Genomic DNA, 18,687 nt, shown 5'->3' on the forward strand with positions numbered 1-18,687 from the left:
ATGCAGACAATAACTTGCAGCAGTCACCGAAACACTACAATGATGCCAACAGCGTAAACAAAACCAACATTTATGCGCAGCAAACACATAGCGGCATGCACTCCTCATTGCATGCCATTTGTTATCCTCTTTCTCGGAAAACTCTAGCCGTTCGTTTGGCCGCTGTCAATTCGAACTCAAGTAATGGCTGAACAGCAGTTCTGACATAACGTTCCACCTTATTATACCGCCTTGGGTTGTACATTGTACCGTATGTCAAACTGACAATCAGATATTTTTCCAATTTCCACCACATATTTCAATGAAAAAGGTTTTTATTTAGTGTCTAAACTATCAAACACAACAAAAAAGTTTCCAATCTGAGTTATTAACTTAAAAGAAAGTCAATGAAAAGAACGTTTATCAAGGGATTTGATTCTGCTTGTTCATGCTACCCACCACTAACCGTCTATGGCGCTGCGCACAGTACAACTGTAGCCATGTACAGCGGTAAAACTGGTCGGTACAGGTACAGCGATTGTACCGAGTTGCTTGCATGGTTCTAGCGCTGTACATGGTGACAGACATACAATTTTCGAAGTACAACGCAAGTACAGCTGTATGTCTGTCATAAGTATAATACCAGGGACAGACATACAGCTGTACTAGCGTTGTACGTGTACAGCGTTGTACAGGTACCATCGTAGCATGACAGACATACTTTGGTTGTACATTGCACCGCATGTCAAACTGTCCATCAAAAATTCGACCAATTTTCACCACATGTTTCAATGAAAATGTTTTTTATTTAGCGTCTGAACCATCAAACACAACAAACAAGTTTCCAATTTGAGTTATTAACTCAAGAGAAAGTCAATGAAAAGAATATTCACCAAGTGTTTTGATTCAGTTTGTTCATGCTACCCACCACTAACCGTTTATGGCGCTGCGCACAGTACAACTGTAGCCATGTACAGCGGTAAAATAGGTCGGTACCCTTAGAAAAATCCTCGGTCGAAAACTACTAAATACATTTGGTAATGAAAAATTAGTAGAATGTACAAATTTTTTGTACATATTGTCAACAAACCCGCATCCCTACCAGATATTAGTATATTTTACTCGATAACATTAGTAAGCTTGGATATTGTCATATATGAAAATTGGTGAGAAAAGCGCGTATTAACCATTTTCATTGTTCCTATAAGGCAATACGGAGGTATAATAAGGATATAATTCTGATACGTGCATTTTCGGCGAGAAAATGTAGCCGATATTGGGCTTCCGAATCATTGTTCTGCTTGACATATGTGTTTATTAGTACGGTCGAAAATGACTATAGATTGGTAGTATTTACCAAAAAATTCGTTATATTTACTAATTATTTCTCTCAGTGTACAAGTACAGCGATTGTACCGAGTTGCTTGCATGGTTCTAGCGCTGTACATGGTGACAGACATACAATTTTCGAAGTACAACGCAAGACAGCTGTATGTCTGTCATAAGTATAACAGACATACTTTGGTTGTACCCGAGATGGAAAATGAAAGGTGGGAAGATTTTTTAAATCTGTGACGTCACAGATTTTGTTTATGTATGTTACTTTTCTTATAATAGTCCACTACATAGGAAAAGTGTTGTTATTAAAAGTAAAAATAAACAAATGAAATGAACTACTTTTTTCCTAAATCAATGCTAGCGTTCAAAATCACAAGGGCCCGACATTTTAACAGAAACTGAAATTTCAGTGTTTTTGAAGTGTTCTAAACATAATTTCAATTCAATTTTACTTCTCGTTACGTCGACCAAAAACGTAAACGAACAAAGTCAGAGTCATGCAATTTTTTGTTCCTTTGACGGATAAACATTTGACAGTGCATGGGAAAAAAGGTTGCAAGTTTTTTTCACGTAAAATCAACTTTAAAAATAATTTTAATTGACTTCGTATGACTTAGATTGAGACGAAAAACTTTCCGTTTGCGTCTTAGTTTTAGACGACTGAAATTTTTAGCACCCTAATTGTGAAAAAGTAATTACAGTTGCTGACAAATGTCAAATTTCCATGAAGTTGCTCTAGAATCCAAACATAGTAGACATTAAAATACTATATCTGAAATCAAAGAAATAATTAAACATTTTAGTTCGTGATATGTTTCGTTTTTCTTCATGATGCGAAAAATATGATTTGGAAATCTGTAATTAGCTTCTGTATATCCTCTTTCAACGTTATTCGTTGACACATTCAATTTTGTACCATTTGAGTAACTGACTGGTATGCCTGGTATGTGAACTTCCTATCTTCCTGGCTACTAACACAATCAAAGTTCACCACAACCAAAACCCGTGAATCTTCCCACCTTCTATTCTTCATCTCGGGTTGTACCAATATGGTGGAGTTAACAGGTGGCTCGTAATTTACACTATTTAGAAAAGACGTATGAGGAATGGCAAGACGAAAAGTTTGGATTTGTTTACGTTATTACTTACGTTGGTATGGTTACTTTTGATTTCGTCGAAGGTATTTGAAGCAGTATGATAAATAAACAGTTGTCGTTGAAAATAGTAACCTAGTAACCTTTATGCATATGCTTCCGCCAGCTGGCTCGGCTAATGCGATATGATTTATTCAGGGAATGCTTTGATCGTGGTACCGCCATTGGCGCATAATTTGCAGCTTTGTTTTTTGTGCTGGTTCATAACGGCAATCGAAATGAAAATTAACTTTTCTATATCAAATTAGTATTTTATTTAAATTTAAAAAAAATTGTTTGCAGGTGGGGAAAAAGTCTCATACGAAAATTGTTTATGAAGACGACTTTATATTATAGTGAAAAAATTCAGTAACAATGTTGGAATTCGTATAGCCATATGGTTGAATGAAAGTCAGAAATACGTGCCTCAAGTAATTACATAACACGATGTGAACATTTTCATTCAAATTTTAAAATTTAAAAACCGGCTTCGTGTCTTCTAATCTGATAGAGATTACATTAACGAGTTTGGGACCCAAATTTGAAGTCGCCACCAGACGTCGACACTATTTTTCTGTCATCGCGAATTACCAATTTACCACCATCTGACATAACGTGAAGTCGATGATGAACTTTTACAGCAGAGGGATAGTGAGATAGGCGGTGATGCTAGGTAGAGTGGGATAGCGATTATCGTGCCATACACCTGCTGCCTACGCTCTATTTGCATTGGATGGGATAGGGTTTCCATAGCCCCGACAACGCTAGTACAGTTGTATGTCTGTCATTGGCGATCTAACGCAAAACGTAAACGATCGGTGAGACATCATTGCTTTTGAACTAAGAAAATGATGATAAGGTAACCTAAAACTTAAAAATAAATCACGTATATTTTACTCCCGGACATTCCAAGGTAGTTCTCACATGCAGGAACCATGCATTTTTCAACTTGTTTTGATTGTGCTCGAGAATTTCCTTTTTTAATTCAACCATTGTCAACATTTATACAATTTTCACTACTGAAAGAGGTAAGTATATAACATGTTATATATAAAATTGCGCAGAATTAAATTTCTTCCAAACTCGTCGCAATCAAATAATCTTTTATGACTATAACATCGTGATTTATGTAAAGAACTACAAACCTTCCATAAACCCACATTGAAAAATTTAAAACCATCATCACTTTGACCGCAGCGCCGCCTAGGTGTAGATTTGTACGTTAGACCGCCAATTGACGAATTTACGCAAAGCTGAATCAGCTCATGCGACATCTACATTAGAGCTCAAAACCACAAAAGTGAGGGTGTTTGTTTATTTTACGCACTTAAAAGCAAGATTCGGTAGTGATTATTCAGTTTATTTCAATTTAGATTTATTTCAACCTTTGAATGTCGTCAGTATATGGTAAGAAAGTTGGAGTTTTGTATATTTACTATGGTTTCAATACGCAATTTGACCAAAGTCATAGATAATCTTCGAAAATTTTAAGTTTGATGATGCATACCGGTTATTTATACTATGGTTAATTGCGATAAAATCGATATCATATCAAATTGGCTGATATCATTGATTATGTAGGGGCCGATACGAGAAGGAATTGCAGTATTTTTAGCGTAAAACACCCTATTCATCGTTTACTTTGTTGAAAAAAATTAAAGTTACAATACTTATAACAAGACATTCCTCGTAATACACATAGCACATTGTAAAATGATGATTTTCTAACCGGGAAATTTGAAGATAAATTCTGATTTTTCTAGAAAATTTGAACAAATTTCATACCAAAATAATAAAACAACCTCATTTTACTCGCTGCGCCATCTGGTTGTAAATCCAACGTAAATTCGTCAATTGACGAATTTACGCAAAGCTGAATCAGCTCGTGCGACATCTACATTAGAGCTCAGAACCACAAGAGTGAGGTTGTTTGTTTATTTTACGCACTGAAAAGCAAGATTCGGTAGTGATTATTCATTTTATTTTAATTTAGATTCATTTCAACCATTGAACGTCGTCAGTATATGGTAAGAAAGTTGGTGTTTTGTATATTTACGATGGTTTCAACACGCGATTTGACCAAAGGCATAGATAAGCTTCGAAAATTTTAAGTTTGATAATGCATACCGGTTATTGATACTAATAGCGAATTCGTTTTTAAAACTGAGTCAGTGCCACACTAACTCTGTAATAAAAAAACGTTTTCAGTTTCACGAATGCGGTGGTTTGTTGGTGTGCGTTATATAGTCTGATTTGTTTATATTTGCGACGACAAATGTACAGTGTCGACGTCTGGTGGCGATATTAGTGCTTGGGAGGTAAATTATTCTCTATCAGATAAGAAGGGCCAAGTGCAGTGTAAAAATATAAAAGTTTGAATGACATTTTTTACTTCATATTGTTTGATTACCTAACACATGTAGTCCTGACACTCACTTAAACATTTGTCGATGCATTTCCTGTTTGTTCCACAAATAATTACTATTATAATATAAAATCATCGTTAGACACAGTTTTCGTTCAATGTTTCTGCGATATCGGAAAAAAAACCCTCTTATTTCATCACATAAAATAAATATTCGATACGTTAAAGTAAATTTTCATTCATAATTTTGATTTTGAGAGCATGTTTATTCCTCTTGAATATCCATAATAATTTTCGCCTCCCAATGAAAGCACACGGAGCTTAATGCCGTCTACACGACTATACTCTTCAAAATCAGAATCCGAATTGGATTACGATTCCAATAATACAAAAGCAAGAGCAGTAGCTTTTCCATTTTCATAGTCTTCATTTCTAGATTTTCCAAAACAATACTCGGAACTTGACAGTTCAGTATAGTTGTATTGGTGAACCCGAGTGCCAACCCGTGAAGCATCTCAGTGCGAAACTAGCAGCTTTCGGGGCGAACTAGTGCGACACTGAGTGCGCAACTGAGTGAATAAAAAAACGTTTTGACAGCAGTTAGTGCGGCACTGGGGTTGAAACTGAACAAAAACGAATTCGCTATAAGGATAATTGCGATGAAATCGATATCATATCAAATTGACTGATATAATTGATACTGTAGAGGCCGATACGCGAAGGATTTGCAGTATTTTTAGCGCAAAACACCCTATTCATCGTTTACTTAGTCGAAAAAAATTGAAGTTACAATACTTGTTCGTGACAACACGAAGGAGCGCCAACTGGCTGTGGATTGAGGAACTACAAAAGCGAAAAACCCCTCGTTCGTCAGTCATGCGTATATTTGATTATGCGTTTGTCTCGCGTTTGGCTGACGTTTCATCGTTTCCGCATACGGAACGAATGACGTCACGACAAGTATAAAAGAAGGACATCTTGTTTGCCTCGCTCTCTTTCCTGTTCAACGACGCTTGCCGTCAACTCTTTTCGGATCAACGACACCTGCTGTCAACATCTGTTTCCGGCCGACGACACCTGCTGTCAACCATTTTGTGAGCAGCGAAGCTCAGTGAAGAAAAATTATTTGTGCAACTGACATTTAATTAGAAAATGGAGTAAATTTAAACTAGTGGTTAAGTTAGGTTAAATAAAAGGAAGTGTTTTTGAAGTAAAAGTAAATACTGACCTGGAAATAATTTGAACGTTTGGTTTCCTGATGACCTGGAATAAAAGGGAAAATAAGTGAAATATACCTACATGCTGTAATCTGCTACCGACTGCAAGTGATTTTTCGGAGACGTTTCGGTGGAACGGACAACGGCCCGTCTGCTGCTTTGATGATCTATCGACATCAGGTCCTTCGAGCCGGATAAGCGTCGAAACTCCGCTCATCTGGTACCCACGTGCTACGATCTACGATCCGCCATTGTTCAATTCATCTGGAACGTTCGAGAACATCCACGAGCTCGCTGCAGGTAGCGACCATTGTTCCTGTTACTATTCATACAAGGCACGTTATTGCCTTACACAAGGTAGTTGTATTTCCAATAACATTCATTTTCCCGTGAGAGCTACGCGGTCTTGCGTTTTGCAGATTTGATCCTTACTCTGCCATCATGTCCGCCGAACGACGCATCAAAGGACTCAAGTCGCGCTACAAGAGCTTGAATTCATCACTCATCCAGATCAAGATCTTCGTCGACGAGTATCAGGAGGAAAGGGACTCCCTCGAAGTTCCGGTTCGTCTGGAGCACCTTCAGAAGCTGTGGACCGACCTGGATAGCGATCTAGAAATGCTGGACGATGATGCTTTTGACGAACTCTTGAAGGAGCGGATGGCGTTCGAGTCGCTCTACTACAAAACAAAAGGATTTCTTTTGGCCATGAACAAACTGCCTACTACGACGATCGCTTCTCCGGCTAGCCGTTCTCACCACCTTCCTGCACAGTCGTCGCACATCCGCCTGCCAGACGTCAGACTGCCTACGTTTAGTGGAAATATTGACACGTGGCTCAATTTCCACGACCTTTTTGTGTCACTGGTTCATTCCTCGGCCGATCTCTCGAGCATACAAAAGTTCTACTACCTGCGCTCTTCACTCACTGGCGATGCACTGAAACTCATTCAGACCGTTCCGATCAGCGCCGAGAACTACCCTATTGCGTGGGAAATTCTGATGAATCACTATCAGAACACTGCCCGACTCAAGCGCACCTACGTAGATGCTCTATTCGATTTTCCTTCGTTGAAGCGGGAATCTGCGACGGAATTGCATTCGCTGGCCGAGAAATTTGAAGCGAATGTAAAGATCCTGAAACAGCTTGGTGGACGCACAGAGTATTGGGACATAATCCTGATCCGCATGCTCAGCATACGACTAGACCCGACCACGAGGAGAGACTGGGAGGAGTATTCTTCTGCGCTGGACAACGTGTCGTTCCAGCAACTGACCACTTTCATCAAGAGGCGAGTGACAGTATTACAAACTATCCAAGTGAAGGCTCCAGAAATTCCATCACCTACTACACCGAAATGGCCTACTCAACGGCCAGTAGTGAGCAACAACGCTTCTCAACAACCAACCAACAGCGGTCGAAACTGCACCGTCTGCCACGATCATCATCCGGTCTACCTTTGCCCTGTCTTTTCGAAGCTGGAAAGTCGAAGGAGAAAGACTTTCGTCGCCTGCAGCTTTGCAAAAACTGCCTTCGAAAGGGACACCAGGTGCGGGACTGCCCATCTTCTAGCTCTTGTCGAAGATACAGAGGACGTCATCACACTCAACTCTGCTCGGGGGTAAACGTAGTCGCTGTGCACTCCAGGGCTACAGAATCCGAACACGCGAGATCGGTCCCCACTGCAGCGGCTGTACAGCAAACACCGAAAGCTTGTGTCAACGCTACTCTCAACTATTCGCCTAGCCACGCTTCATCTGGAAATCATCACAAGAACGTCCTACTCGCTACTGCTATTGTCACCTTGATCGATGCCAACGGGGCAGCACATCTCGCTCGGGCTCTGCTGGATTCTGGGAGCGAATGCTGTTTTGTCACGGAGTCGTTTTCACAGTCGATCAAGGCACCACGTCAGAAGATCTCGCTGCCAATCTCGAGGATTGGGCAGTCTTCAACCTACGCGCGCTACAAAATCCTGTCCACCATACGATCCAGAACGAGTGACTATTCCGCTACCGTGGAGTTAGTTGTTCTTCCGAAGGTCACAATCGATCTACCGTCGTCGTCCATAGATCCATTTGCATGGAAAATCCCTCCTGGCATTCAGTTGGCCGACCCGAATTTCCGATCGACTTGATTCTGGGCGCGGAAATCTTCTTTGACCCCTTCAAGGTGGAAGGTCGAATCCAACTCGGAGACTCGTCGCCATTCCTCGTCAACTCCGTACTTGGTTGGGTGTTGTCCGCGAAAATCGCGAACGGAACCTAGCTTCATCGACGAAATCATGGGAAAATTCTCCAGCTACACCCGCTTCGTACGAGTTGTGGCCTACTGTCATCGTTTCCTGCTGAATCGCGTTCACCACTACAAACAGACAATTAACACCAAAACTCCAACTTCGGAAATTACTCTCCTCAGTAGCGACGGAATCAGAAACGCCAAAACTGCTTTGAGCAGACTTGCTCAGCAGCAAGACCAGTGGAATAGGCTCCAGCATTCACATCCCGTTAGATCCAAATTTCGGTGGTTAGCTTCATTCATTTCGCTGGACCGGCTGATCAGGATTGGCGGTCGTCTCACTCACGCATCACAGCCATACAACATTCACAGTTTTCATCTGAAGAACCTACATGCTGCTCAACAACTCCTACTTACACTTCCACGCCTGTGGTACTGGATCACAGGGGCCAGAAGTCTGAAAAAAAATGTCGTTCATCAGTGCATCTTTTGTTTTAAGATCCGCCTGAAGCTTGTGGCACAGTTCATGGGAGAACTACCAGCCGCAGGAGTAACCGCCAGCCGACCTTTCTCCACCACGGCAGTGGACTGCGCTTCGACCACCCTACCGTCGAGCAGCCTCAAGCAAAGCATACATCGCAGTATTTGTGTGCTTTTCAACACGCACTGTGCACATAGAGCTCGTCACCGACCTCAGCACAGCAAAATTAATTCAAGCTCTACGCCGCTCCATTTCTAATCAGAGTCTGTGTGCAGTAATTTACAGCGTCAACGGCCGTAACTTTCTCGTAGCGGACAACGAAATACAACGACTTGTGCGAAACCAGCAACACCGTCAAACAGTCGTCAAACAGGAGTGTGCAACCAAAGGAATGCAACCACTAACGCCGGAGTACTTTTTTGTTGGGTCCGCTCTAAAGGCCGTTCCAGATTCGGATGTATTTGAAATCTTTTTCAATCGCTTAACGCAGTGGCAGCAAATTCAAGAACTGCTGCAGAACATCTGGAATAAGTGGCATTCCGGATATTTGTCGACGCTGCAATCGAGTACGGTCACCATCAGCAACAGTCAGCTCGTTCTTCTGAATGTTGGAAATTGTCCTCCGATGGTATGGCCAACAGCAAATCGTCGAAATAAACCCAGGCACCGATAACGTCACCATGGTCACCGTTCAGACGACGGACCGCCGATACACTTGTCCGTGACGAATATTTATTTGCTGCCAATTTCACCCACACAAGAAACACCACCGAACAACAACACCGAATACGGAAAAAAAACAACACTGACATCCGCTCTCCTGTTGGATTCCTTCCGATTTTCGTCACGATTCCATCAGCTTCAACTGGAATTAAACAAATACAACGCCTTTATCAATTAGGGACAAGGTAAGCACCTGTCCAATCAAATTTATTTTTAAAACCCCTATACCGGGATCTTATTTTCATATCGCCGCGCTGAGTTTTGCTGGTTTCGCTCGCAATCAAAACAATCATCGCCTGATGTCTATCGAGTGACAGCCGCTCTCATCATCATCGTAGGAACCATCATCAACAATGTTCGCTTATCGTTTAACTGTCAGAATGGACGATTCTGAAGGGGCCAGTATGTTCGTGACAACACGAAGGAGCGCCAACTGGCTGTGGATTGAGGAACTACAAAAGCGAAAAACCCCTCGTTCGTCAGTCATGTGTTTATTTGATTATGCGTTTGTCTCGCGTTTGGCTGACGTTTCATCGTTTCCGCATACGGAACGAATGACGTCACGACAAGTATAAAAGAAGGACATCTTGTTTGCCTCGCTCTCTTTCCTGTTCAACGACGCTTGCCGTCAACTCTTTTCGGATCAACGACACCTGCTGTCAACATCTGTTTCCGGCCGACGACACCTGCTGTCAACCATTTTGTGAGCAGCGAAGCTCAGTGAAGAAAAATTATTTGTGCAACTGACATTTAATTAGAAAATGGTGTAAATTTAAACTAGTGGTTAAGTTAGGTTAATTAAAAGGAAGTGTTTTTGAAGTAAAAGTAAATACTGACCTGGAAATAATTTGAACGTTTGGTTTCCTGATGACCTGGAATAAAAGGGAAAATAAGTGAAATATAACTACCTGCTGTAATCTGCTACCGACTGCAAGTGATTTTTCGGAGACGTTTCGGTGGAACGGACAACGGCCCGTCTGCTGCTTTGATGATCTATCGACAAATACTTATAACAAGCCATTCCTCGTAATTGACGAATTTACGCAAAGCTGAATCAGCTCATGCGACATCTACATTAGAGCTCAGAACCACAAAAGTGAGGGTGTTTGTTTATTTTACGCACTGAAAAGCAAGATTCGGTGGTGATTATTCATTTTATTTCAATTTAGATTTATTTCAGCCATTGAATGTCGTCAGTATATGGTAAGAAAGTTGGACTTTTGTATATTTACGATGGTTTCAACACATGATTTGACCAAAGTCATAGATAATCTTCGAAAATTTTATGTTTGATGATGCATACCGGTTATTGATACTATGGATAACTGCGATGAAATCGATATCACATCAAATTGATATCATTGATATCATTGATTATGTAGGGGCCGATACGAGAAGAATTTGCAGTATTTTTAGCGCAAAACGCCCTATTCATCGTTTACTTAGTTGAAAAAAATTAAAGTTACAATACTTATAACAAGCCATTCCTCGTAATGTACATAGCACATTGTAAAATGATGATGTTCTAACCTTTTCAGCGTGGAAAGAATACATGAAACTGGGAAATTTGAAGATAAATTCTGATTTTTCTAGAAAATTTGAACGAATTTCATACCAAAAAAACAAAACATCCTCATTTTACTCGCTGCGCCATCTGGTTGTAAATCCAACATAAATTCGTCAATATACATAGCACATTGTGAAATGATGATTTTCTAACCTTTGCAACGTGGAAAGAATACGCGAAACCGGCAAATTTGAAGATAAATTCTGATTTTTCAAGAAAATTTGAACGAATTTCATACCAAAAAAACAAAACATCCTCATTTTACTCGCTGCGCCATCTGGTTGTAAATCCAACGTTAATTCGTCAATACACTGAGAGGAATAGTTAGTAAATACGACGAATTTTTTGGTACATGTTACCAATTCTCTAGTCATTTTCTACCCTACTAATCATTGGTACATATTACGAAAGAAAAATGGTAGGCACAAACGTCAAACAAACTACGATTTGTTGGTCCAACATTGGTGCAATATCAGTGAAAATTTTGCTTCTCATTTGTGAGAGATAATCATCAGGGATAATAGAAATGTTTTTTAATAATTATTTTTAATTTAAAAAATTATATTTGGTTACATTTAACTCCACATACTTAGAATACATAATAATAATAATAATAATATATAACTTATTCTATGAGCAGCGTACACGTGGAAAGTTCCCGTTCATCTTCCTGCTGCATCGCTCTAGTTAGCATTATTTAGGGAGTGCCGGTAGCACCAGCACGTTTCATCCGCATTTTGTTCTCTCGTGTCTCTATGAAGAAAAGAAATACATATGTTAATAATATTAAATATGTATATATGTACTGAAACGTAACATCACAAAAATACTTACCTCCGAATCGCTTCATCTCCAAAATAGAAATGGCGATTTGCAAAGTGCGCACATCACAGATGTTAAGCGGACCTTACACGGTCAAATTTATTGACAATATGATGACATTTGAGAGCATAATGACAGCTGAACATGGCCGACAATGCAGAAATCCGGATTTTCTGATTTTCGGGCATCAATATCGTGACATTTCATATGGATGCATGATGATGACGTTTTACCTCACGGACTTCCAGACTGAGTTGCCAGATTTGCAAACGGACATTTAATGTTTGTTAGTCTTTTTTGCGATTGCAATTAAAATTTATAAACTTCTGAAATTGTAGGAATCATAAATGAAAGTTTTTGGTTTGGAAAACTGATACAGTAATTTACATTTAATGCGACATGCCGAGAAACCACTCAGTGTCGCATTGGAGGCGATTTGACCTGTAATTGGACATTGAATATGAGAGTGGTACAGCGTCGACGTCTGGCGGCGAATTTCAATGTGGGGCCATAATTTGGGCCCGAACTCGATGTTTACAAAAATGTCTAATACTTATGACAGACATACAGCTGTACTTGCGTTGTACTTCGAAAATTGTATGTCTGTCACCATGTACAGCGCTAGAACCATGCAAGCAACTCGGTACAATCGCTGTACCTGTACCGACCTATTTTACCGCTGTACATGGCTACAGTTGTACTGTGCGCAGCGCCATAGACGGTTAGTGGTGGGTAGCATGAACAAAACGAATCAAAACATTTGGTATACATTCTTTTCAATGACTTTCTCTTGAGTTAATCACTCAGATTGGATACATATTTGTTGTGTTCGATAGTTTAGACGCTAAATAAAACCTTGTTCATCGAAATATTGGTGAAAATACAATGCAATAAATTCAAACTTCTATTTGTCAGTCTGACATGCCCAGTAGCAGCAGGATATCGCAAGCGAGCAGATATTGTATTTCTCCCGCTGCGAATAATCGTTGATTACGTCTCACTTTGTGTATAATTGTGCGTGTAAGTTTCACGGGGCGCCGCGCAGGTCGTGGAAGTGAACTTTACCGCTTTTATTTCGTGTCCGTACGGTCCGTACTGTCCGTTTGTTCGTCGTGAAAATTGTGTGTACCGATAGCATTGTATACTTTTGTTGACGTTTGTTGAGCCACTAGCGCTGGTGCGGCTACATCGCCGTACACAAGTGTTCGAACGTTTTGTTCGCGTTAATTTTGTTTTGTGGACAATTTATCAATTGTTTTTTTTAATTGTTCAACCGCCGGGAAATAAAACGCGAGTGAGGTGAGAAGCCGCGTCGGTGACGTCATTGGGGTAGGGATTCCTCCGTAGCGTGTTTTTTGTGCGTCGTAAAAATTCACTGTTATTGGATAAGCGGCTGCTGAACCGCCGTAATGGCGGGTGTCCCCGGCCCCGCACCTAGTGTGTGGGGCGTCAATGGCGGGATAAATCACCGCACAATCGACGGTAGCTTTTCGGGTGCGACTTTACCAACATACATAGACCCCGGCGGTAATCACGGAGAACTGATGGTGCTACGAATCACTGGCGTGGACAACGACGGCAAAGATAAGGCGCTCCCTACCGCACCATTCATGATTCGCAAGTCAATAGAGGACTGGGCTGGAAAAATTGAAGGTGCATTCCCCGAAGGTGGCAGTGCGGCATACGCACTAAAGGTACGTGACAAGAAACAGGCAGAGAGACTTCTGGATTTGACCAATCTAGCGGACGGAACAAAAGTGAGGGTTACGTACCACCAGTACCTCAATTTTTCTAAGTGCGTCGTAAGTTGCGGGCAGACAGTCAACATGTCCGAGGAGCAAATTGTGAGCTACCTCCAGGATCAAAAGGTTACAGTGGCGAGGAGAATAAAGCGACGAACTGGCCCGACCACTTTCGAGAATACTCCGACGATAATACTGACTGTAAGCGGTACCCAAACTCCCGAATTCATTGATTTTGGATATCTGCGTGTCAGAACGAGACCCTACTATCCGTCGCCCATGAAATGCTTCAAATGCTGGGCGTTCGGTCATACTAAACTCAAATGCAGGCAAGACACACCAACATGTGGGAATTGTTCAGAAAAACACGTGATTCCGGCGGAGGGTCCCAAATGCGAACGGTCATTGTTCTGTATAAAGTGTGGGTCGAATGAACACAGTCTTGCATCCCGTTCCTGTCCTGAATATCTGAAAGAAAACAGCATTCAGAGATTAAAAGTAGACCGCGACATCGATTACAGGGCCGCACGAATAATTTTCGAGGCAGAAAATGGTCGATCAAAAAGCTACGCCGGTGTCACTAGAGAGGTAAGTGATCAAGGCCAATCATCGACTACGGGGATTTGTAAGGGGGATCCTGCTCGGGTCTTCAAAATCTCCGACTTTCGCGCCAGAGGACCACGGCCCTCTGTCGGGATTCAAAGTTATGGTTGCCCGGACTAGCGTTTTCGCTTGGCCACGCGACAGTATCCACCTTCAATTGACTTTTCAACCAACTTACAACCGATCCGAAATTTTCGATTTCGGAAACAACCAAATCGACCAAATCAGTTAGATTAACTCACCAAAAATTAAGTGAAATTAAAAAAAAAAAAAAAACTAATCCAGAAACTTTCCTTCTTTCAATCGTCTATTTTTTCCAAATTAACCCTAACTCCTAACGATGACGTCGCTCTTAGCCCTACTCTATGTGTATATCCTATCTCTATAATGGTTTTCCCTACTTGGAAGGGGTTTGTGTGCGCACACTTTTGTTTCAGGGTACTCACGAATCGAACGATGACGTTGCAGCACCGGTGATGGAACGATGGAGCAGCGTGATGTTTGCTGATGCGCTAGCACAGTGTTCCGCTCACCGACGTGAGTTTTCGGGAATCTCGCTGGCGTTGGCAGTCTTTTCCCTTGACTGAGGCAAAAACCACGGTGGAGTGTTGCCGCTTGTAGCGTACGGCAGCCGTGGGACCGAGCTTCCTCACCGATGACCAACGCACTCCAGAATGGCCTATAGTAGTACGCAACTACGAGGCGATAGGCCACTCCGGGGGATTCTACCGACGCACCGATTCACAATGATAAATTGAATATACTCCGGACGCGGAGCCACAAGGCTACATAAATTAATGGTGTCATTAATGCCCTGTCTACTACCGAAAATACATATTTTATTTTTAGTTTTAAATTTACCTCCGTTCCCTTGGTGCGCAAAAACTGCTGCAACCGTATTTCTTGTAGAATTGTTCTACAATAATCCTATTCACAAATAAAATTAAAATTACACAAAAAACTTATTGTCTAATTCTATAAATGACTCACTTCTATTGTTTTTTTTAATTCCACACAAACTCACGATTTTTATTAAAAAAAAAACTCCGAAAATTTCTGGAATAGGAATTTCTAATTAAATCACAAAACTTTACTTGACTAAATATTATCTCACCAAAACAACTATTGAAATTTAACACTCCAAGAATCAACTGATTCGCTCGGCGGCTCAGAAGGAAAAGATCGAGTCGGTTTTGTTTCGTGAATTCGAAACCTATCGAATATTCTAGAATACTTTTTCCTGTCCTTTTTTCTTACTGCTTCCGGTTTCACGAATATTGTTCGTGACTTAATTCCCGCCGCGTCATTTTTTGAATATGGAGTCTACATCGATTTATCACTTAAGTCTGATTCCAATAGGTTGTCTACTACTAGGCGTTAAATCTACTTAAACTCTATTTGAAACGACTATGCTCGTTTCATCACTCCCTACTCTCCCCAAAAAAATATATGAAATATATTTTTTTTTAATAAATTCTTCAAAAGTTACTCTTAATCCAAATCCAACATTTAATCCTAAAAATTCAAACTAAATTATACCAAAATTTATCCAAACCCAAAACTAATAATAATTTAATCGAAGTTAAAAATATTAAATAAAACTAACCAACTACAACTAACTATTTACAAAATTTATTTACAACTCCATTTGGAAAACCCAAAATCATTATGATTTGAAACACATCACATTACTATGGATGTCATCTGCTGAGCTTTGGAAACACTAATAACCTTTTTCATGGTATCATTAAGTGTGCAAAATTGTATAACATAACCAAATCACCTCCAATTTACGAATTGGAAAACATTTACCAAATAAACCTCCAATTAATCAATTGGAATATCCTTATCCCAAATATAATATCCTGAAATTCATTTCGGAAAATACTATGTCCTTCCTTGTCGGAAAAGACAAATTTACCCTATTTCATAACTCCAATATACATATTGGAAAACATAAACCAATCGATGACGTAAGAGCATATACTGACAGTATACTGAGACTCAATTTCTCTCCAGTGTACTCAGACAACATGCCTACGCACATCCCCATAAAATCCAATTACACTCCATATGAACATATGGAAATTGGACCAAATCTCTACACAACACAAAGTGTTATACTCTCTCGCACTTACATCTCCGATACTATTACTTCAGCCATTGTTGTTTCCAAACAACCAGATGAGTGCAACCATTGTATGCTATGGTCGCGCACTCCTTTCTTCTGAATTTATTTTTCAGGTTTAGTGCTGAAATCAAGGATTCCAAAGGTAAGTATATGTTTTATTACGTTCTCTAAATCTATTTCTATTTCTGGTCCTATTTGTACTTTCCATTTTCCCTTATATTCAATTAATTCTTTCGTCCTCTAATTTCATATCAACTAACCCTATTGTTTATTCCCTCATAGGTCTTTGTACTCGGGTAAATGTTTTGTTTACTGTTGTTCTCATTGTTGGTCCTGTAATTCAATGCTTATATCTATGTTTTTTCCAGCATTAATATGAAAATGGACGGCCTACCCGGGGATTGGGTTCGAAGTAACAAAATTACAAACTTCCCCAAACAAACTTACGAAAATGTAATTGGAATGAATGGGTTACGCAATGGAACGTATGGAATTCGTAAGTATCTCAGAAATAAGTTTTTTTGTATCTTCCAATAAACGTTCATTCCTATGTTGTGTACATTTTTCCGCAGAGCGTATTTTCGTATTATGCTCTGTGCGCAACATAGTTTTTGTACATAGCTTGAAATTATAAAATTTTGCCGTTTTTTACGTGTTTTTGTCTTATGTTTTTTTTTCTTAATTTTATTGTTTATATACATAGCTTTCAATTTCCCATGATTTTTCCGATTTTTCGTATTTTTGGATTAAGCTGTTATGCTTAATATTGTTTTTCTACATAGCTTTCAATTATTCCTTTTGCAAAGCTACTCTCAAATTGTAAGCTTTGATCCAACAACGTGATATTTTCTTCTGCCTTTACTTTACTTTCCGGCGATTCCGATTCCCCGTTTTCTTCTCTATCACTCAAGTTCATCAAACTTCTCGCTTGCGTTTTATACGTCTCTATTAATTTCGAAATTCGTATTAGCGTCTCAAATTTCTGATCTTCTTGTGCCAAATCTATAGTTTCCGTTCTATTAATTCTTTCTCGCCAATGACGCAATTGCGAAATCCATTTCACCTGAACATTTTCTTTCAAACCTGCTTCGATTTTCTTCAATTTCCTATTTACCAAAGGTAATTCCTCTCCCATATTACTTTCTATATTCCATGTATTACTTCCTTTTTCCTCACTCTGAAAAATATTTCTCAATCGTTCTCTTTTCTGCTGTACTGATTCCTTGATATTCTGTTTTCTAATTCCCAACTCATATTCTACTTCGTTGTCGCTTAAATCATATGGATTTATTATCCAAATTTCACCTTCAGCCATAATGCTAAATTGATTCCCTTTCTTTTCTTTTCAGGAAGTCAACCCAAGCAGAATGTAATCGAAAAATAATTAAAATAACAATAAAAAGAAAAATGTCCCACTACCTAAAATTCAAAAACAAAATAAACCTTCACCACAATTTCCCGAATTCAATCTATTAATTTATCTACCTAATCGAATCAGACTTAAATTTTCTAAGTTCAAATTATTACTTACAACTAAAATTTCCTATATTTCAAATATTAAAACTACTTAATAAGAAATTAACCTAAACGTAGTTCACAGGGTCGTGAATTAACAGTTGGGCGCCAATGTAAGGGGGATCCTGCTCGGGTCTTCAAAATCTCCGACTTTCGCGCCAGAGGACCACGGCCCTCTGTCGGGATTCAAAGTTATGGTTGCCCGGACTAGCGTTTTCGCTTGGCCACGCGACAGTATCCACCTTCAATTGACTTTTCAACCAACTTACAACCGATCCGAAATTTTCGATTTCGGAAACAACCAAATCGACCAAATCAGTTAGATTAACTCACCAAAAATTAAGTGAAATTAAAAAAAAAAAAAAAAACTAATCCAGAAACTTTCCTTCTTTCAATCGTCTATTTTTTCCAAATTAACCCTAACTCCTAACGATGACGTCGCTCTTAGCCCTACTCTATGTGTATATCCTATCTCTATAATGGTTTTCCCTACTTGGAAGGGGTTTGTGTGCGCACACTTTTGTTTCAGGGTACTCACGAATCGAACGATGACGTTGCAGCACCGGTGATGGAACGATGGAGCAGCGTGATGTTTGCTGATGCGCTCGCACAGTGTTCCGCTCACCGACGTGAGTTTTCGGGAATCTCGCTGGCGTTGGCAGTCTTTTCCCTTGACTGAGGCAAAAACCACGGTGGAGTGTTGCCGCTTGTAGCGTACGGCAGCCGTGGGACCGAGCTTCCTCACCGATGACCAACGCACTCCAGAATGGCCTATAGTAGTACGCAACTACGAGGCGATAGGCCACTCCGGGGGATTCTACCGACGCACCGA

The 18,687-nt window shown here is 40.1% G+C and overlaps 1 protein-coding gene across 2 annotated transcripts; it reads left to right on the forward strand.

The window, feature by feature from the left end:
- Positions 1 to 12,606: 12,606 nt before the first annotated feature.
- LOC129777570 (uncharacterized) lies at positions 12,607 to 15,642 on the forward strand. 2 transcript variants are annotated; one of them, XM_055783920.1, is made up of 2 exons: positions 12,607 to 14,194; positions 14,618 to 15,642. In XM_055783920.1, the coding sequence occupies exons 1-2, from the start codon at positions 13,274 to 13,276 to the stop codon at positions 14,684 to 14,686; spliced, it is 990 nt and encodes a 329-aa protein (XP_055639895.1). In that variant the 5' UTR covers positions 12,607 to 13,273; the 3' UTR covers positions 14,687 to 15,642. The 2 variants fall into 2 exon arrangements, with proteins under 2 accessions (XP_055639895.1, XP_055639894.1); XM_055783919.1 differs by having other exon boundaries at positions 14,647 to 15,642.
- Positions 15,643 to 18,687: the final 3,045 nt, after the last annotated feature.

The sequence above is a fragment of the Toxorhynchites rutilus genome, chromosome 3 (genome assembly GCF_029784135.1).
Source record: "Toxorhynchites rutilus septentrionalis strain SRP chromosome 3, ASM2978413v1, whole genome shotgun sequence".
Taxonomy (NCBI): Eukaryota; Metazoa; Arthropoda; class Insecta; order Diptera; family Culicidae; genus Toxorhynchites; species Toxorhynchites rutilus.